The 17432-nt window shown below is 36.1% G+C and overlaps 1 protein-coding gene and 1 non-coding gene across 2 annotated transcripts; both read left to right on the top strand.

Moving 5' to 3' along the window:
- The first annotated feature begins 1166 nt into the window (after positions 1–1166).
- Positions 1167–1274, top strand: LOC136216044 (small nucleolar RNA R71). The gene has a single exon (XR_010683040.1). It is a non-coding gene; the product is annotated as a small nucleolar RNA R71 (small nucleolar RNA).
- Positions 1275–13859: 12585 nt separating this feature from the next.
- LOC136226416 (hypersensitive-induced response protein 4) lies at positions 13860–17193 on the top strand. The gene is made up of 5 exons (XM_066014887.1): positions 13860–14222; positions 14496–14616; positions 14694–14785; positions 16027–16123; positions 16523–17193. The coding sequence occupies exons 1-5, from the start codon at positions 14028–14030 to the stop codon at positions 16891–16893; spliced, it is 876 nt and encodes a 291-aa protein (XP_065870959.1). The 5' UTR covers positions 13860–14027; the 3' UTR covers positions 16894–17193.
- Positions 17194–17432: the final 239 nt, after the last annotated feature.

The raw sequence follows: 17432 nt of genomic DNA, 5'->3' as shown, positions 1-17432 counted from the left end.
GCTTGTTTTGGAGTATTGAAGAACAATCTCTGTTGAGTTGGATCATCGATATGTTCTCCAGCTTCTTTTTGTTTGACAGGAGATCTTTCAAGAACTTCGTATACGACGACATCTGTGCCAGTGCTTCTACGAATAGAATGTTGATGTGCAATTTCCTTAAGGTGTCTAACACCTTAGAATTCTGTTCTTCCAGCTTTTTGTTGATCAACCGCGTTTGGCACAGGCGGAACATAAGGCGGAGGTGGCTTATACATCTTTCTGCTTTCCCCCTGATCCTGCTCACTGGTGGATTTTGTCTTTCTGGTTTCTTCTTAACTAGGAACAGTCTGTTCCTGCTCTCCTTCAGTTTCTTCGGATGTTTCTGCGCATTCAGCATTTTCATTAGTGGGTATAAGGGTTGAGTTTGCTTACCAGATCTCAGGGTGATTGCCATGACATCGCCCTTTGGATTTGGCTCTGTGTTGCTTGGCATTATTCCCTTCTCTTTTGACGTAGATACAGCTAATTGGTGGACTTGTGTTTCCAGATTTTTAATTCATGCTTGTGTCTGTTTCATGAGTTGCATCATCATCGTCTTCATATCTGGCTCTATATCTTCCTTTGGTGGAACAAGTTGTTTATAATGCTGCTGAGGTTGCCTCTGGTAGTGTCCTCCTTGCTGTTGTTGATATCTCGGTTGTTCCTGCTGGTTGGGCTGGCCTGTCCATCCGAAATTCGGATGATTTCTTGTGGCAGGGTTATACGTGTTAGAATACGGGTTAGGTGGATTCCTCTGATTATACCCTACATAATCACATTCTGCCTGTGCACCCTTTCCCTGCTTAACTCCAGGACAGTTGATGTTGAAATGAAGGCCTCCACAAAAATCACAAATGTCATTGAATGGTGGTTCGTTGTGGATCGATGACACATTTATCTTGCCAAGATGTCTGGCAAGCTTTTCTACATGGCTTGTCAATTTTGACACAACATCTTCATTTCCCGATCTTTTTCCCTCACTTCTGGAAGAGTGCCAGTTATAACTTATGCTCACTACTCTCTCAATAAGGTCGTACAAGGCTTGTGGTTCCAGATCTTCGGGGTTTCCATTGGCTATGGACTCGATCTGGATCTTATAAATGTTGGTTACCCTATTGTAAAAGTTCTGCATTTGCATCCACATAGGGATGCCATGATTGGGGACTCTCCTTAGTAATTCCTTGTACCTTTCCCATGCATTCGGCTAAGGATTCATCCTCTTCTTGCACGAAATGGGAAACCTCGTTTCTGAGCTTAATGGATTGCCTTGGTGGGAAATATTTCATTAAGTAAGCGCTGGCCATTTCTTCCCAAGTAGTAATCGTTCTTGGTTGCAAGTTTTTCAACCAATTCTTTGCTTTATCTCTTAGAGAAAAAGGAAACAGCTTTAGTCGGACTATGTTGTCAGCAACGCCTCTGTTTGATCTGAAAGTGTTGCCCAGCATGATAAATTCAAGAATATGCCCATCTGGATCTTCCGACTGGTATCCATTAAACTGTACGGCTGTCTGCAACATTTGTATTATAGATGCTTTCACCTCGAAACTGTTGTTCCTTTCGTTGGGCAGCACGATGCATGATGAATGTCCTTCCGTGGTTGGTCTCGAATAATCTCTGATTCGCATGACATGAGGGTTATTATTTTCTCCCTCTTCTTCCTGGTTTGGTTGAACTGGTTGTTCGGGTGGTACCCTTCCCGCCATTCTTCTCTCTCTTTGTCGTTCTCTTTGTCTTGCATGTCGAGCTCCCGCTCTGTTTCGTCTATACGTTCTCTCCAATTCGAGATCGATAGGAAAAACAGGAGGTCCAGCTCTGCGCATAAACCGATAAAGATTCCTTCTGACTGCACTATTTAGAAAACAGATTAAAAACACATTGTTTCACAGAAAAGTTCGTATAAACTTTGTTGCTTTCAATCCCCGGCAACGGCGCCAAAAACTTGTTGTCTCCTGAATTGACTCTAGCAAGTGTACTAGATACAAGTAATAAAGTGATAAGTCAAGTATCGTATCCACATGGATTGAGGACCAAAGTTTGTAAGAAATACTTTGAAGAACAGGGTGCTTGTGGTGTGTGTATTCTTTAAATTGAGAGATGTTGTTTAAACAGTAACAAAGTCAATGATTTAGTTAATTAAAATAAGTACTTAATGACGGTAAAGGTAGAACAGGTTAAGCACAGCGTAATAGGTTACTTTCAGTCTCTAAACACCCTATTTATTCATGAATGACGTAAAGTGAAGTCAAGGTCTCTGCTTTAATGCTCACTTAAGTCAACTCTCATGTGTTCTTAAGATTCTAAGACGTACTACAACCTCAAGCGTCCCTAAAGTTGGTTCTTTCTTGCATTACGATTGAAACAACATTTCTATTAAGAAAACCCTTGATACAACCTCCCGACATCTCTGTTTCGGGGTTGAATGCTTGACAAATAGTTTCGTGAAGATGAAAGTAGTTTCCTATCATGCATCTAACACTAACATACATGCCTTAAGCAATGGAGTTAAAGATTCATCAAGCACAACATAATATATCAACATTCATTCATAAATAAGATAATAGAAGACTTACATAACCGGTCCTAACTGGCCAAACCCATTCAAAATGACTACTCACTCATAGTGTAGAGTGAACAGCCTGAGTTAATTCCAAAAACCTCCATTGATGGAGTCATCTTCCTTAGAGGTGGCTCATTGAAAGACACATACTTATTACCCTCGGACATCGGCTCAATTTCCTCACTCCCAACTTTGCTCTCCCTTTTCTCAACTTCATTCTCCTCTTTGGATTTGACTTCATTAGGAGAGTGGCTAGCTAACTCATGCATAGAACCCAAGTCAAGATGATTCAATGTCTCACTCATTCCACCAATGCACCCATTCACACTCAACTCCCGAGTTGGACAATCTTCCAACGTGGCCTCCGTTTTCTTACTAGGAGAACTCTTCAAAGATGTAAGGATATATCGGATTCTGCCTTTGCGTATGGTGTAGGTGTTGCTTCTTCCCACATATGAGGCATCACAATCAAATTTCCATGGCCTACCAAGTAGCACATCACAAGCACCCATCTCCATAACATCACACATAGCTTCATCCCCATAAGCTCCAATAGTGAAAGGAACGTTACACCAATGAGTAACTCGAAATTTTTCCACCTCATTGACCCAACCAAGGCGGTAAGGTCTAGGATGTGGCTCGGGAACCAACCCAAACCTGCTCATGACGGACCGACTAATGATATTCACTTGGCTTCCTCCGTCCATCACCATCTCACACTTCTTCTCAAGAACTAAGCATCGAGTCCTAAATAATCGATGACGTGTACTAGGCTCCTCTTCATTAGGCATTGACACCCTAGTCACTAAATACACATTGTGCTCATTGCCATCATCATCAACTCCATAGGTGTCTTCAACTTGGCTCCACTCAACACTTCTCGACTCATCCTCATCTTGGAATCGATTTTCTTCATCATCATAAGCATCTTCATTTCGGTCCCACTCTAAATTTTTTGACTTATAGTCATCTCGAAACCGACCTTCATCATACTCATAAGTGTCTTCATTTCGGTCCCACCTAATATTTCCCGACTTATAGTCGTCTCGGAACCGATCTTTATCATTATAAACTTCTTCGCTTCGGTTCCACTCTACATTTCCCAACTCATCATCATGATGGAACCTGCCTCCATCATACTCATAGATATCTTCGTTGTAGTTCCGTTCAACATCCTCCAATTCATCATCACAATAGAATCTACCTTCATAATCTTCATAAGGAGCCCCGTGCCGATCCCACTCAACACACCGACGCTCCCTCTCATCATAGTAGACCCCATCTTCGTCTCCCTCATAAGCGGCCCCATATTGGTTCCACTCAATGCCTCGACGTTCATCCTCACCATGGTAAACTTGCCATCTTCATCATAATCAAACTCATATACACTATGACAAAGTTCACCATTCTCACATATTTCATCTTCGGAAGCATGCTCTCTCTCTTCAACCTCATCCTCGAATTTGCCTTCATAATAATCACACTCCTCATGTCTTACTAGCTCATTCTCGGATTGGTTCTCCTCTCCATCAATCTCCTCTTCTTCATGGTTGTATTCAAATTCAGTTCCATCTTCATCAACGATCCGTCTTTTCCCACAACCTCTCGTTTCCTCACACTCCTATTCATAATTCGAACCGACTAATTCATGTGCCAAGTCACCCGACTCAAAAGACATGCTACAACCCAATATGGTAGAACCACCAACATCTCTCTCATCTCCATAGCCATCAACCTCAACATATAAACTAATTTCATCATGCTTTCCAAAGAGATTAACAAGCCCAAACTCCTTCTCCCCCTCTTCAAGACATATGCCATCAATTTCCTTAAGCATACTTATATAGCTAGGCCTAAGCGGCATTTCATCAAACACTTGGGGAGTATCCATTGCAACATGGGTTTCCTCAATATTACCACACACAAATTCAACCCTTTCCATGTCCTCACATACAAGCATCCTTTCCTCCTCATCCACATATACATTTAAATCCTCATTCACAAATTCATTATCAACAGAGTAAATTACACCAATGGTACCTGAACTTTACCCTAATTCACACTTTGGTACCTAGATTACATTTTGTCTCAAAAATATACCCGACGTAACGATGACCAGACAATTAAGTATATTTTACCGGTTAATGGCCGGTCAATGCGATTTTGATGAGTAAATTACACTGATGGTACCTGAACTTTATCCTAATTCACACTTTGGTACCTAGATTTCATTTTGTCCAAAAAATACACTTCAAGTAAAGATGACTCAATATTTTAGTATATTTGACCGATCAGTGATTGATCAACCCGAGTTTGACCATTTTAAATTAAAAATTGAGACCAATCATACACTCAATTAACATAAAATTATAATATTGTCATTTAGCTCATAAATGACAATATTCTAATTTTATGTTAATTGAGTCTACGGTGAGTCCCAATGTTTAGTTCATGTTATCCGGTCACTAAACGTTCAAATGAACTAAACCTTTCAGTCACCTTTACTTGTGTTATGTTTTTAAGATAAAATAAAATTCAGGTACCGAAGTGTGAATTATGGTAAAGTTCGGGTACCATTAATGTAATTAACTCATGAAACTCGCGTTGACCGGTCATAACCGGTAAAAATATACTAAATTGTCCGATCATCGTTACTTCAGGTATATTTTTGGGATAAAATGTAATCTAGGTACCAAAGTGTAAACTATGTAAAGTTCAGATACCATTGGTGTAGCTTACCCATTATCAACAACTCCATAATGAGAATTTAAATTACTAATAACACCACAAATAACCAAATCCTCACTAATAGTAGGCATACCAGCAACTTCCACATCAAGAATTTAAAGCTTTGGATTTACCTTTTCTTTGTGCAATAAAGGCCAGATTTGGGATGAATCCTTAGGAGGCAAAATGGAAGTTGCTTCATCCTTTTTCCGTTGGGCTCGATGTTGTCGCCTACGGCTACTTCGGGTTCTCCTTTGGAGTCTTTTCATCTCTTCTTGCTCCAAGTTCTCTTTTGTCTTTCTCAACATCTCGACATATTGGAGCTCCATCTCCCTTGTATCGGCTTCAAGACGTTCCTTTAAGGCTTGTGAATAACTCGATTGAATCATTGTCGAAAGAAGTCTCCATTCAAGGAAAACGATCGACTCTGCTACCAACTGATACATATCGGTTTATCTGAAAGTTTTAATCGTAAACTTACAAAGATATTTCTTCTCTAGCTAAACTAGAAGGAGTGAATCCCGGGTTTCATGGACTAAAATCCATAGGAATATGAAATCTCCATTGTTCAAGGTGAAAACCTTAACAAGCTTCTTGAAGAAGATTAATATTTGATTCATAAAAAGTTAAAGATTACAACTACAAAGAGATGAATTTATATCATCTAAACCTAATTGCCAAATTACAATAAAGGGTAAAGACTATAACTAAATGGAATAATAAGATAAAGGTAAAATGGGTTAACATAATAAAGGATGGCATGGGTGTAAATATAGGAGTGGTAGAGTTATAATTAGGGGGTGGAAAAGATGTAAATAAGGAGAGGCAAGGTTGTAAATAAGGAAGATAATAAATGGTCCCCAACACAAGAACTTGGTGAAGAAGCATCCTCCAGACGGGACACACTCCGCGTGAGTCTTACTACGCCCCGCGTAATTGACTTCCTGAACTTGGGCGTCTTGTGGATGAGGTTCACGCGTGGCGTCTTTGGTATTACGCCCCGTGTAGTTGACCTCATGAACTTGAACATCTCATTGATGAGGTTCACGCGTGGCGTCTTTGGTATTACGCACCGTGTAGTTGACCTCCTGGGTAGAACTCGTCCTGGATGCCTGATCTGCGCCCCGCATATGAGGAGGCACGCCTCGCGTATGAGGAGGCGCGCCCCGCGTATGAGGAGGTATGCCCCGCGTGCATGAGCTCATGAACTTTCCTCCAGACATAAAACCTTCCACGCTCCGCGTACAAGGAGGCACGCCCCGCGTGCTGTACTACTTGCCTTTGCCCTCGTCTTTCACTTTTGGCTCTCCCCGGGTCTCGTGCTTCGCTACTTACTTCCTTCTTGGGTGGTTCTCAATAGCCCTCAATAGCTTTGACACTAAGCTCTTCATACCTCGGCTTCAGGGTTGTTGCTAGTGGAAAGATGCCTGCATCACTTAATAAATAATAAAATTACAAATATTAAATGTGAACATATTCCTAACTTTCAATATTTTTACATATCATCTTATAGTAAACTTATACATTATAGTGAAATAGAGAAAAAATTATGCATTATAAAGAAATAGAAAAAAAAAGAAAAAGTAATTCTGTATTTCCTTTAGGAAGAGCGTATAAATAGATTACACAATCTTAGAGTGTATGGTTAAGATGAGTTACGGATAGTTACAGTGAAACAAATTACAGTTGGAATATTTAAGATAAATACTAAAATAATCTAAGGATAAATATCCTAATAACCAACATAATATTAGTCCATTCTTATCAAGCCCCCGCAAAATGGGTTGCCAAGATGAATTTTGTCAATTAAGGCAGTAAAGGTTGACTGTGGCAATGGTTTCATAATTTCAGAAGCTGATTAGACATGGAGATATAAGCAACACGCAGAAGGCCAGACTACACATTTTCACAGACAAAATCTTAGTCTAGAGCAAGGTGCTTCATCTCCGAATGAAAGATAAGTTTCGCGACATAAGTGGCTCTAGCATTGCCACAATAGATAGCTAGAGCAGTAGTATATGGCAAGCGTAATTCCCGAAATAGATTCCACAACCATAAAAATTCAGTTGTTGCACCTGCTATAGCTCAGTATTCTACTTCAGTTGAGGATCGTGCTTTTGTACACTATTTTCGAGATGTCTAGGAGATAGGATTATTCCCAAGGTACATAATATAGACAGTAGTTGAATTATAATCATTTGTATCACGAGCCTAATCTGCATTAGAGAAGGCATGGAGTTGTAGCAGAGTGTCGCAGTGAAGAACTAATCTCATAGTCATTGTGCCATTTAGGTAACAAAGACATCGCTTCAAGGCTAGCATATGATCTTCGGTTTGGTTGTGTATATACTGAGCTAGTTTGTTCACAAAGAAGACAACATCAAGCCTAGTTAAGCTAAGGTACCGTAGTCTGCCAATCAAGGAACGAAACTTAGTGGGATGCGTAACATTTTTTTTCTGTTAATGTTAGTGGATGATGAGTCACTTGGGGGGGTTGTAACAAGCTTAGAATCATCCATTATAGCACGACATAGTATAGCATAAATATATTTCCTCTGACTTAAAAATAATCCACTAGGATGAGGAAGAACTTCAACTTTAATAGATAGAATGGACAATAGATTCAGGTGCATCTACTCATATATGCAAAGATATTAGTATTATAACACATATTTAACAATTGTTACACCCCCATTCTGTTTATATGCCTGATGGACAAATGAAGAAAGTCGATATGACTGGTGTTTTTCAAATCAGTGACAAATTACACTTGAAAGACGTGCTGATTATTCACTATTTTCAATATAACTTATTATCTGTGGGAAAGTTACGTACATATAATCCACATATTGAAATTCAGTTCAGAGGTAGTTATTATATGGTGCAGGGTCGGGTTACTAATGGTCTTTAGGCTAAAGGAGAATTCCAACAAGAGTAGATAAGCTTCTAAAAAGGCCATCATGTGGTTCAAATTCTTCCTCAACAGTTCATATAACAAATTTTACAGGTTCTATTAATGTAGCTTTGTGGCACAATAAGTTAGCTCACATTTCCTACACTACTTTGGCTAAGATGTTTGAATTGTCCATTGAAGTATCTTTAGTGACTTCTGGCTGATTATGGTTTTGATTGGAGTTTTAAGTCATTTCAGGTAGTTTCGGACCTTAAATGGAGAAAAAGGACGAAAATCATCAAACAACTCGGTGAGCTACTGCACATCACTCGACGAGTTGCCTCACCTCACTGGACGAGTAGTCTTGGAACAGAGTCAATGAAGGAAACTCAAGTCAAAGTCTCAAAATGCATAAATCAATGGTAGCTCAGTGAGCAAGCTACACTATCTCGACGAGCTGCGATAAAAATTAGTAGATGATCTCAATCAAAACTCTACTTGGAAGAGCTCAGTTTTATCCGACTTTTACAACTCTAATCCGACCAGAGAAAGGCTAAAAGATCCATTAAAGGATCAGAGGACGTTCTAGGGTTTATAAGGGTTGATTAATCCCTATAAATGGATACCTTTTCATTGTAATTGTATCCTAGTTATTCCTTAGCTTACTTTCAATTTAGTTTTCCACATACTTTCCTTTATAACTAGTTTTACATTGGTTAAACTTAGTATTTTCGTTCTATTTCTAGCAATTGGTTTGTTCTTCATCTCTTATTCTTAAGTTTAGTAATTCAATTCAAATTTTTTCTTCATCTACACTCTTCTCCATCTTATATTCTTGAATTGATAAACCCGACTTGATGAACATGAGTTTGCCATCAGTCCATCTCACCATGCCTATGTGTTTTAGCTCAAACATGAGCTAAACAACTTTAGGTTGGGATGGCGGTGTACCGTGTTTGATAATATAAGTCGTTAATAAGTGTTTACGTTGTGTTGTAGGGAGAATAACGAGAGAATAAGCTAAACGTATTTGGTTACCTCTATCTAAGAAACATAACCAAGTAATTAGTTAGAGAAGTTGAATTATGAAACCTAATCAAGTAAGTTTTGAGGTATTCCTATACCCTCACCATACAGTGCGGCTTCGTGGTCTATACTACGGCTTAGCCCTTGGCTTTCATAGTAATTAATGCTTTCAAACATAGAGATTTTGCATAATCAAGCATGAGCCTAAGGGTGTTTGAAATAGATTTAATAGTTAGGCCGGTGTTATTATCTTCTTAAGGAGAACTACAGTCTCGAGTTATATTTATTACATACAACATACATATATTAGTCCATATGAGTCAACACGAGGATCCAAAGTCCTAGTCCTTCCACTCATACATTAGACAAATCAATTGTTAGTTTCCCTTGCTATTTAATTAATTCGTTAGTTTAAAACACAACTCAAAATTACCTAATTGATATCTTATATAATATAGGATTTAAGTACAAGTAGGGAATCAAATACTAATCCTTGTAGGAGCGATGCTCTTCTTCAAAACTTTATCACTTGATACGACACAGTTCAGTTGCTATATCATACTAAAACTTGCTCTATTATAATAAAACTCTAGTATTTTTTTTTGGAAAAGTATAGTACAATAATTAAACAATAAGAAACAAACACCCGCTTTATCATAATAATCAGAAGAAAATAAAATAAAATAAAAAAGATGATAGATAGGAACATGATATATAGCAAAAATAGGGTGGATACACCAAGAGGGATCATCTTAATTAATTAAAAATTACCCCCTAAAAGATCTAGATCCACATGGATCGACTTTGTTTCCCTACCAATCACAAAATGCAAGCCCATCAATAAATTAAATTGTCTTTTGGTCCCTTTGAATTAAAAAGAGGTCCCTTATCTGTCTGAAATTGATTATCCATTTGTGGTTGTAATTAAGCTTTCAATTCCAATTTGGCCAACACAATCTTATTCTTGTCTACTTATTTTATCAATTTTGGCTTTTGCTGTTAACATAATCGCATTTTAAATAAAAAGGATGGGTAACGTGCAAGGGAGTCAGAAGATGAATGAGTAGAATGTGGAGACTGTATATATAAAAATAAACAAGTTGTGGGTTTAAAATAGTAATGCAGCTTTTGGAGGGGACATGTCTGCAATATGCATATGGGTCAACACTCCTTTTATATGCTATATCCAATGTTTTATTATATGCACTATGGGTACGTAATTTATTTTCATGTGCACATGCACATCTAGATTTTTGTAGATACATCTTCTTTTTCTAAAATTGCTAAAAATTTCTCTTTTTTTTTGGGGTCTGGTTTTGTATTTTCTGATTGTGTACTTGATTCACCTTCTTGTTTTGTATTAAAACATTTATGTGCTGATTAGTGAAACAAAATCTAAGTTTAGATCACTAATATGGTAATTATTTGTGAGGGGTTGCCATTTTTGAGAGGACAAAATTAAGATTTTATTCTCCATGAACAATAGCTATTGATTAATGATTATTATTTATTTATTTTGATAAATTTGATTAATGATTGTCGTTTGAACTAAAAGCTCGATCTTATAGTTAAGGTGATCATAGATTTTATATTAATCTTTAACACACACCCACACGCAAATGACTATGAATAACAAGCATATAGAGCATATATGTAAAGAAGATTAATCCATTAGTTTGTGAATAATGAAGAAAGTAAGTAAATATATACATTGAACATTGGAGATATGTGTTGGGAAAGAATGGGTGAGAGTTGTCCTCACATAACTTCATAGCAAGTGCCCTGTATATACCAGCACTATTCCAATGCATCGCATTCAGTCAGATAAAGTTTTGAAGTGATAGATAGATTTATGAGAGAGGTTCATGAATTTACATTTCTGGCCATTTTAGTTTCTCGGTCAGTGCCGGAGGAGTCTACTTTTATGAAGTTAGAGAGCAATTTTCTGAAGTCAGGATAATATAATTTTAGCCACTAATATCTTAAAAATTCATAGATTAAAAAATTAAAAATGCTTAACATAAAGAGTAAACATATTTAATATTTTATAAGTCCAATTTTAATTTCTTAAAAATTATACAACTTTTATCTTTTTATTATAAATTTCTTATAAGTTTTATAAATTAGAATATAATTGAAAAATCAAGATTTTTTAGTCTCAAAAGTAAAAATAATAATTTTATAAAATTATTTAGTTCAAAAGAGTTGAAAAGTGTATAGAACTTATTAATAATAACATTAAAATTATTTACAAAATAAAGTTTATATAAAAAAAGTTCTATTAAAAAAAAGTTTCATAAAACTTGAACTCATAATTTTGTATATTAAACCTACGTTTTAAATCAAGTTAACTATTTTAAAATAATACTACAAATAAATCTATATAAATTAAAATTAATGGGAGCTAGCAGAGGTCAAAATCACCATTACATAAAAGTGGAGCCGGCGGCCAAACTCCGGTTCTGGGCTAGATATCGTTCAATGAAAATACAAACAATAACAGGTTAATTAAACCCATGAAGAAATGCTAAAGTCGCTTTCTTCATGTTGATACCATCCTCAAAAAGAATGGATCACAAATTCCTTATGGTAGGATTACAAATTGTGACTTCAATTAGGACTTTTACGATGTTTAGTTGATATAAGGGCTTAATTTTTCTTTAGGATTAATTTACTCAAAATGGATTTTGTACATCCATTTAATTCACTTTTATACTTTTAATTAGGCTTAATATATCCTGAACTTATCTAAAGTGTTTTAAAGCACTCTTAATTTGCATAAAATAATCAGTTAAACCTTAATGTAACATTCCAATCCAATACCATGTAAATATTGTACGCTCTGTCCCAAATCCAACACATTTGGACCTCACGGCTTTAAAACGCGTCTACATGGTATTGGACCGGGATGTTACAATTGGTATCAGAGCGGACAATATCTACATGGTATTGGACCGGGATGTTACACTTAAACTTGCGTAAAATGTAATTAATTAATCATCCGGTTGCAAAAAACAGTAACCTGCATGCAAAAGATGTGTTATATGCGCTTTAAAATGATATTACATAATTCACATAATTGATTAAATATATTATTAAGAAAGTATTTACTTGCTCAACTATAAACTTATCTTCTCTATTATTAGAATAGTATATCTCGACCTTGGTCATTTTACTTCTTTTGGGATGTATGCAACACATTTTTTTACATTTAACTTACTTTTTTTTTTACAACTAAATGATTAATTAATTACTTTTTACATAAATTCAGTAGATTAACTAAATATTTTATATAAGTTGAGAGGATTATCAGAACACTTCAAAAGTTTAGAACAATCCAAGTTTTTGGACAAGTTGATGGTAAATACTGTATGAAGCCTTTTAATTAAATCAGCTTAAAATAACATGTATCATCATTAAAGTTAACACATATCAAAAGTAGATGTGTGTGGCTGGGCTTGCCCTGCAAGCCCACTAAGCACGAGTTGAACTTTAACAGGCATAATTGACATTAAGCCCAACCTACACCATTAAATTTCCCTTTTATATTTATTTATATATATATATATATATATATATATATATATATATATATATATATGTAATTTGTTATTTAGATACTCTTTCTTATTATTTTATTAATTAATTTTTTCTATTTAAAATTATGTACAACTAAATCTTAGTTTACTACATTTTTATTATTCATAACTTTGATTTATTTTTTGAAAAAATATATATTAATTGGGCAGATTAGATTGGACTTGAGAATTTGTTTGAATCCAACCCTTATATGAATATAGTTTTTTAATTACAAAGGAGAGCAGTCACCCAGAAGCAAAAAGAAAGACTAAAAAAGAATGATTCTACTTAAAACAGAACCATGATTTCAAAATGAATACACCTCGGACTATTTGGGTAAAGTGGCATCCCCTGACCAAGACTGGGTCAAATTGAATACTGATGGAGCCTCAAAAGGTAACTCGGGGTTGATATCGGCCAGTGGTCTGATGCGGAATGCTAATGGTATGTGGATATGAGGTTTTGTTGCGAATACTGGGGTTGGTAATGCTTTTCCTTGTTGAACTGTGGGGCTTATTTTTTGGATTCAAACTTGCCTGAGATACAAGTTATAGGAAAGTTTTTGTTGAGATGGATTCTCGTCTGGTTATAAGTTTCATGACACGTAGAAATGTCATAACTCATCCGTATTCCTAGCTTATCAAAGGGTGTCAACGACTGCGAGACCGTGTTTGGGAGATTATCTTTCAACATACGTATAGAGAAGGTAATCGCACTGCTGACTGGATGACAAATTTCATAGGTCATTTCCCTTGGGACATTACGAGTGTGGTGCGCCTCCTACATACCTAACTAATATGAATATAGTTTGGAATAACCTAAAATGAGATTATTAATCGACCAATCCCAACCCACAAATAAGTATAGTCAAAAGTAACACCAATCATACTATTGGCACTTATTTTGTATCTTTTACTAATCTAAAAGGGGCTTATGAAATCAAATTGATTGTAGAACGCCTGGATCCGCAATTGAGGCTTTTGATGAGTTTATCGGAGTTCATCTGTTAGGAGTAAGCCCATCACAAAGTTGAGCCTATTTTGTAATTTAACCGATGGAGGTGTCCATGCCGACGTCGTTGACGAGGTCAGGAGGTCATCATGCAATTTGCGGAGGCGGCCCTGCCGCGTCTGTTCCTTTCCTTCCTTTCATTTGTCTTCTTCTATACTCGTCCCTTCCACGTTGCACGCAGCATAAACGGAGAGATAGTTTTTTTGATCCATCAAGATGGGCAATTCATGTTGTTTTTTCTTTGGATGCATCGATCAGGCCAGCGTTGGTATTATTGAGAGATGGGGTCGATTTGAGAAATTGGCCGAACCTGGATTCCAGTTTTACAATCCTGTCGCTGGTCAGTTTCTCGCCGGCGTTCTCTCCACTAGAATTAGTTCCCTTGATGTCCGCATCGAGACCAAGACCAAGGTTTTTTCTTCTTTTCTTCTTTTCTGTCTTTTTTCTCAATTATTGGTATTGAATTGAATTGACACAGCACCGTGTGGAGTTGAATTTAATTTCATTAAAGATTAAGCAACTGCAAATTCTAGGGTTGTTTCTGTTTAAATTCGTCTTGAATTTTAATTTTGCTTTGCATGTTTGGATCGAGAACAGTTGTTGTCATTTGTTCCTTATTTATTGGGATCACATATTTATTGGTTCGCTACCTGTGGAGTTTGAGAAACTGTTATACTTGTGCAGGATAATGTGTTTGTGCAATTGGTTTGCTCAATTCAGTATCGAGTAGTCAGGCAAAATGCTGATGATGCATTTTATGAGTTGGCAAACCCTCAAGAGCAAATTCAGGCTTATGTGTTTGATGGTAAATTTTTATACTGACACCAATAATCCGTATTTACTTGGATTGCACCTAATTTCAATATTATTTGTCTCTCTAAGTGGTCCGAGCTCTTGTTCCAAGAATGGCTTTAGATGAGCTTTTTGAGCAGAAGGGTGAAGTTGCCAAAGCTGTTTTGGAGGAACTGGAGAAGGTAATTATGTCCTTTGTTTAGTGACGACCACCATCTATGATAATCACATACTTTATCATTTCTTCATGGTAGTCGTTAAGTCGGTGTTTTTTCTTAAAGTCTTCTTGGTTCAATTTATAAGGACTAGTAACATGCTAATTCTTCCATAAATAATGCTAGTTTTTCTCTATGCTACTTTTTTTGCGGCTTTGTTGTTTTTCTGATTTTATGCTCCATTCATGAATAATTTCTAGCAAACATTTCAGCAAAGAATGCTGCATTATAACTTATAAGTTAAAGAACATTGGTTATACAATGCTACTTAAAAAGCTGAGCTTGATAACTGTCTGAAATTAACATGAACTAGATTTTGCTAATTCTTTTGAATTATCAGGTTACAATACTTTCTCATAAGTCGTTATATTGATACTTGTCTTTCGTGTGTACTTTCAAGCAAATAATTGAGGCAGTAGCTTCTTGAGTTTGCCTGTTTGGAATATTGTTATCTTGGTTTTGTTGGTTTGTGCGTTCTTTCTTTCATGTTATGGAAAAATTGCTTTTATTTTTTTGAAATCATGATTGCAGCATCCCTTAAATGGCCTTATGGCATATGTTTTACCTTCTGCTACTAAAATAAGAAATTCTGTTTCAGAAGAATATCTTTTGCTAGCTAACTAAATGGAATTTCAGTTCATCTGCTTTCACTTCTAAATTATAGATCCTTATGTATTTGATGCATGGCACTGGTTTCTGTTTCAGATATTAGCAAAGATGCTGCTAGTTTGCTCTGACATTTTTTGTTCCATAAGGACCAGTAACATGCTAGTACAGTCTAGCAAAATTTTGAGTAAAGAATGCTGCATTATAAGTTAAACGTTGATTTTACAGTGCTAATTAAAAAGCAAAGCTTGATTGAGGAATATGGTATTGTTGTTGGATTATGGATGCAAGAACTTCATATTATGGTTGTAAAGCTTGAAATTGTAGCTGAAATTTAACATGAACTAACTAGATTTTGCTAATTCCTTTGAATTATTAGGTTTACAATACTATCTCATTAGTCATTACATTGATACTTGTCATTCTTTTGTACTTTTTCAAGCATATAATTTCCTGGGTTTGCTTGTTTAGAATATTTTTTATCTTGGTTTCACTGGTTTGTGCATTCTTTCTTTTATATCATGACAAAATCACATTTATTTTTTCAAAATGATGGTTGTAGCATCTCATATCTTATATTAGAATCATCAATCATGTACCAGGTGATGGGAGCTTATGGATATAGCATTGAGCACATTCTGATGGTTGATATTATACCTGATCCTTCTGTGCGCAAGGCGATGAATGAGATCAATGCAGGTAATAAGTTCTGCTCATCTTGATTATGGGAATATGTTATGATCTACTTGTATGGGAGTATGTGAGTATGTTCCCAAATTTATCTCTGCATGTAGAGCTTGACAACTTATGACCTGTATAGATACTGAGATATAGCTGCTCTATCAATTCTATCGAGAAACATGTCACAGTTCTCGCTGCACATACACTTTTCAGAATTCACGTAAATGCACTATGAATAAAGTATATGGCGAGGAGCTATCTTTCTTAATAGCTGACGAACAATATGCAATGCTACATTATTGAGTTTGATTTTGAGCGAAGAACATTATAACATTTGGCATATGATAATTTATTTTAGTTCGTTTAATTTCCATTTTTTTTTAAATCTAAACATGGAATATTGATTCAATTTGCCAGCTCAAAGGCTTCAGCTTGCAAGTGTATACAAAGGAGAAGCAGAGAAGATACTCCAAGTGAAAAGGGCAGAAGCTGAGGCTGAATCCAAATACCTTGGCGGAGTAGGAGTAGCCAGGCAGAGGCAGGCAATCACAGACGGGTTGAGAGAGAACATCTTGAATTTCTCTCACAAGGTAGAGGGAACCACGGCTAAGGAGGTCATGGATCTGATAATGGTGACACAATACTTTGATACATTAAAAGACCTAGGCAACTCATCTAACAACACAACCGTGTTTATTCCCCACGGCCCTGGTCATGTTCGAGACATTGGTGATCAGATACGCAATGGTATGATGGAAGCATCCAGTGCTCAGGTTAGTATTGACTAAACTTACACATGTTGCGAGTATCTTTCGTGGTTGCTACTTCAAATTTTTACTTTGCGCACGTTGCTTGAGTTGGAGGAATATTATATGGCAATGGCAGATGTATTGAGACTGAGAAATTTAAAGATGTACATAATAAACTCTGTTAAATTCTGATGTGTTTTTATAAGCAGCCATGTTTTCTTTATCATGTTCTCCATGATATTATTCCATGTTTGAGAACTGGCTGTCTCCTGTATTATATCTATTTTAGTGATTAAGTTTAGGATCTCTATTCCAGAAATGCAGGAAATGATTGATCCATGGGATGGGTTATAATCAATTATCCAAAATATTTTACTTCTTAAAACTTATATAAAGAAGAAAAACTTATATAAGTTTATAATTCATTTAAATACTATATCTATTTTAGATTTTTTTTTTTTTTTTTTTGATGGAAGAGACATATTATCTTTAAATAAATATAAGGGATAAGGTATCAAAATAGGTTTAAGGTTTTTGGGAATTGATAAGCTCAATGTACAAAATAAGCTTAATGTTTA

Source organism: Euphorbia lathyris, chromosome 1 (assembly GCF_963576675.1).
Source record: "Euphorbia lathyris chromosome 1, ddEupLath1.1, whole genome shotgun sequence".
NCBI classification, from domain to species: Eukaryota; Viridiplantae; Streptophyta; class Magnoliopsida; order Malpighiales; family Euphorbiaceae; genus Euphorbia; species Euphorbia lathyris.
The sequence above is the reverse complement of the archived record's forward strand: the minus strand, read 5'-3'. Positions and strand labels throughout refer to the sequence as shown.

Excerpts from the sequence above, each read along its gene's own strand:
- LOC136226416 (XM_066014887.1), top strand. The coding sequence starts at position 14,028 with ATGGGCAATTCATGTTGTTTTTTCTTTGGATGCATCGATCAGGCCAGC. Across the intron at positions 14,223-14,495 it reads GCATCGAGACCAAGACCAAG|GATAATGTGTTTGTGCAATT; the intron begins GTTTTTTCTTCT and ends ATACTTGTGCAG. Across the intron at positions 14,786-16,026 it reads TTTTGGAGGAACTGGAGAAG|GTGATGGGAGCTTATGGATA; the intron begins GTAATTATGTCC and ends ATCATGTACCAG.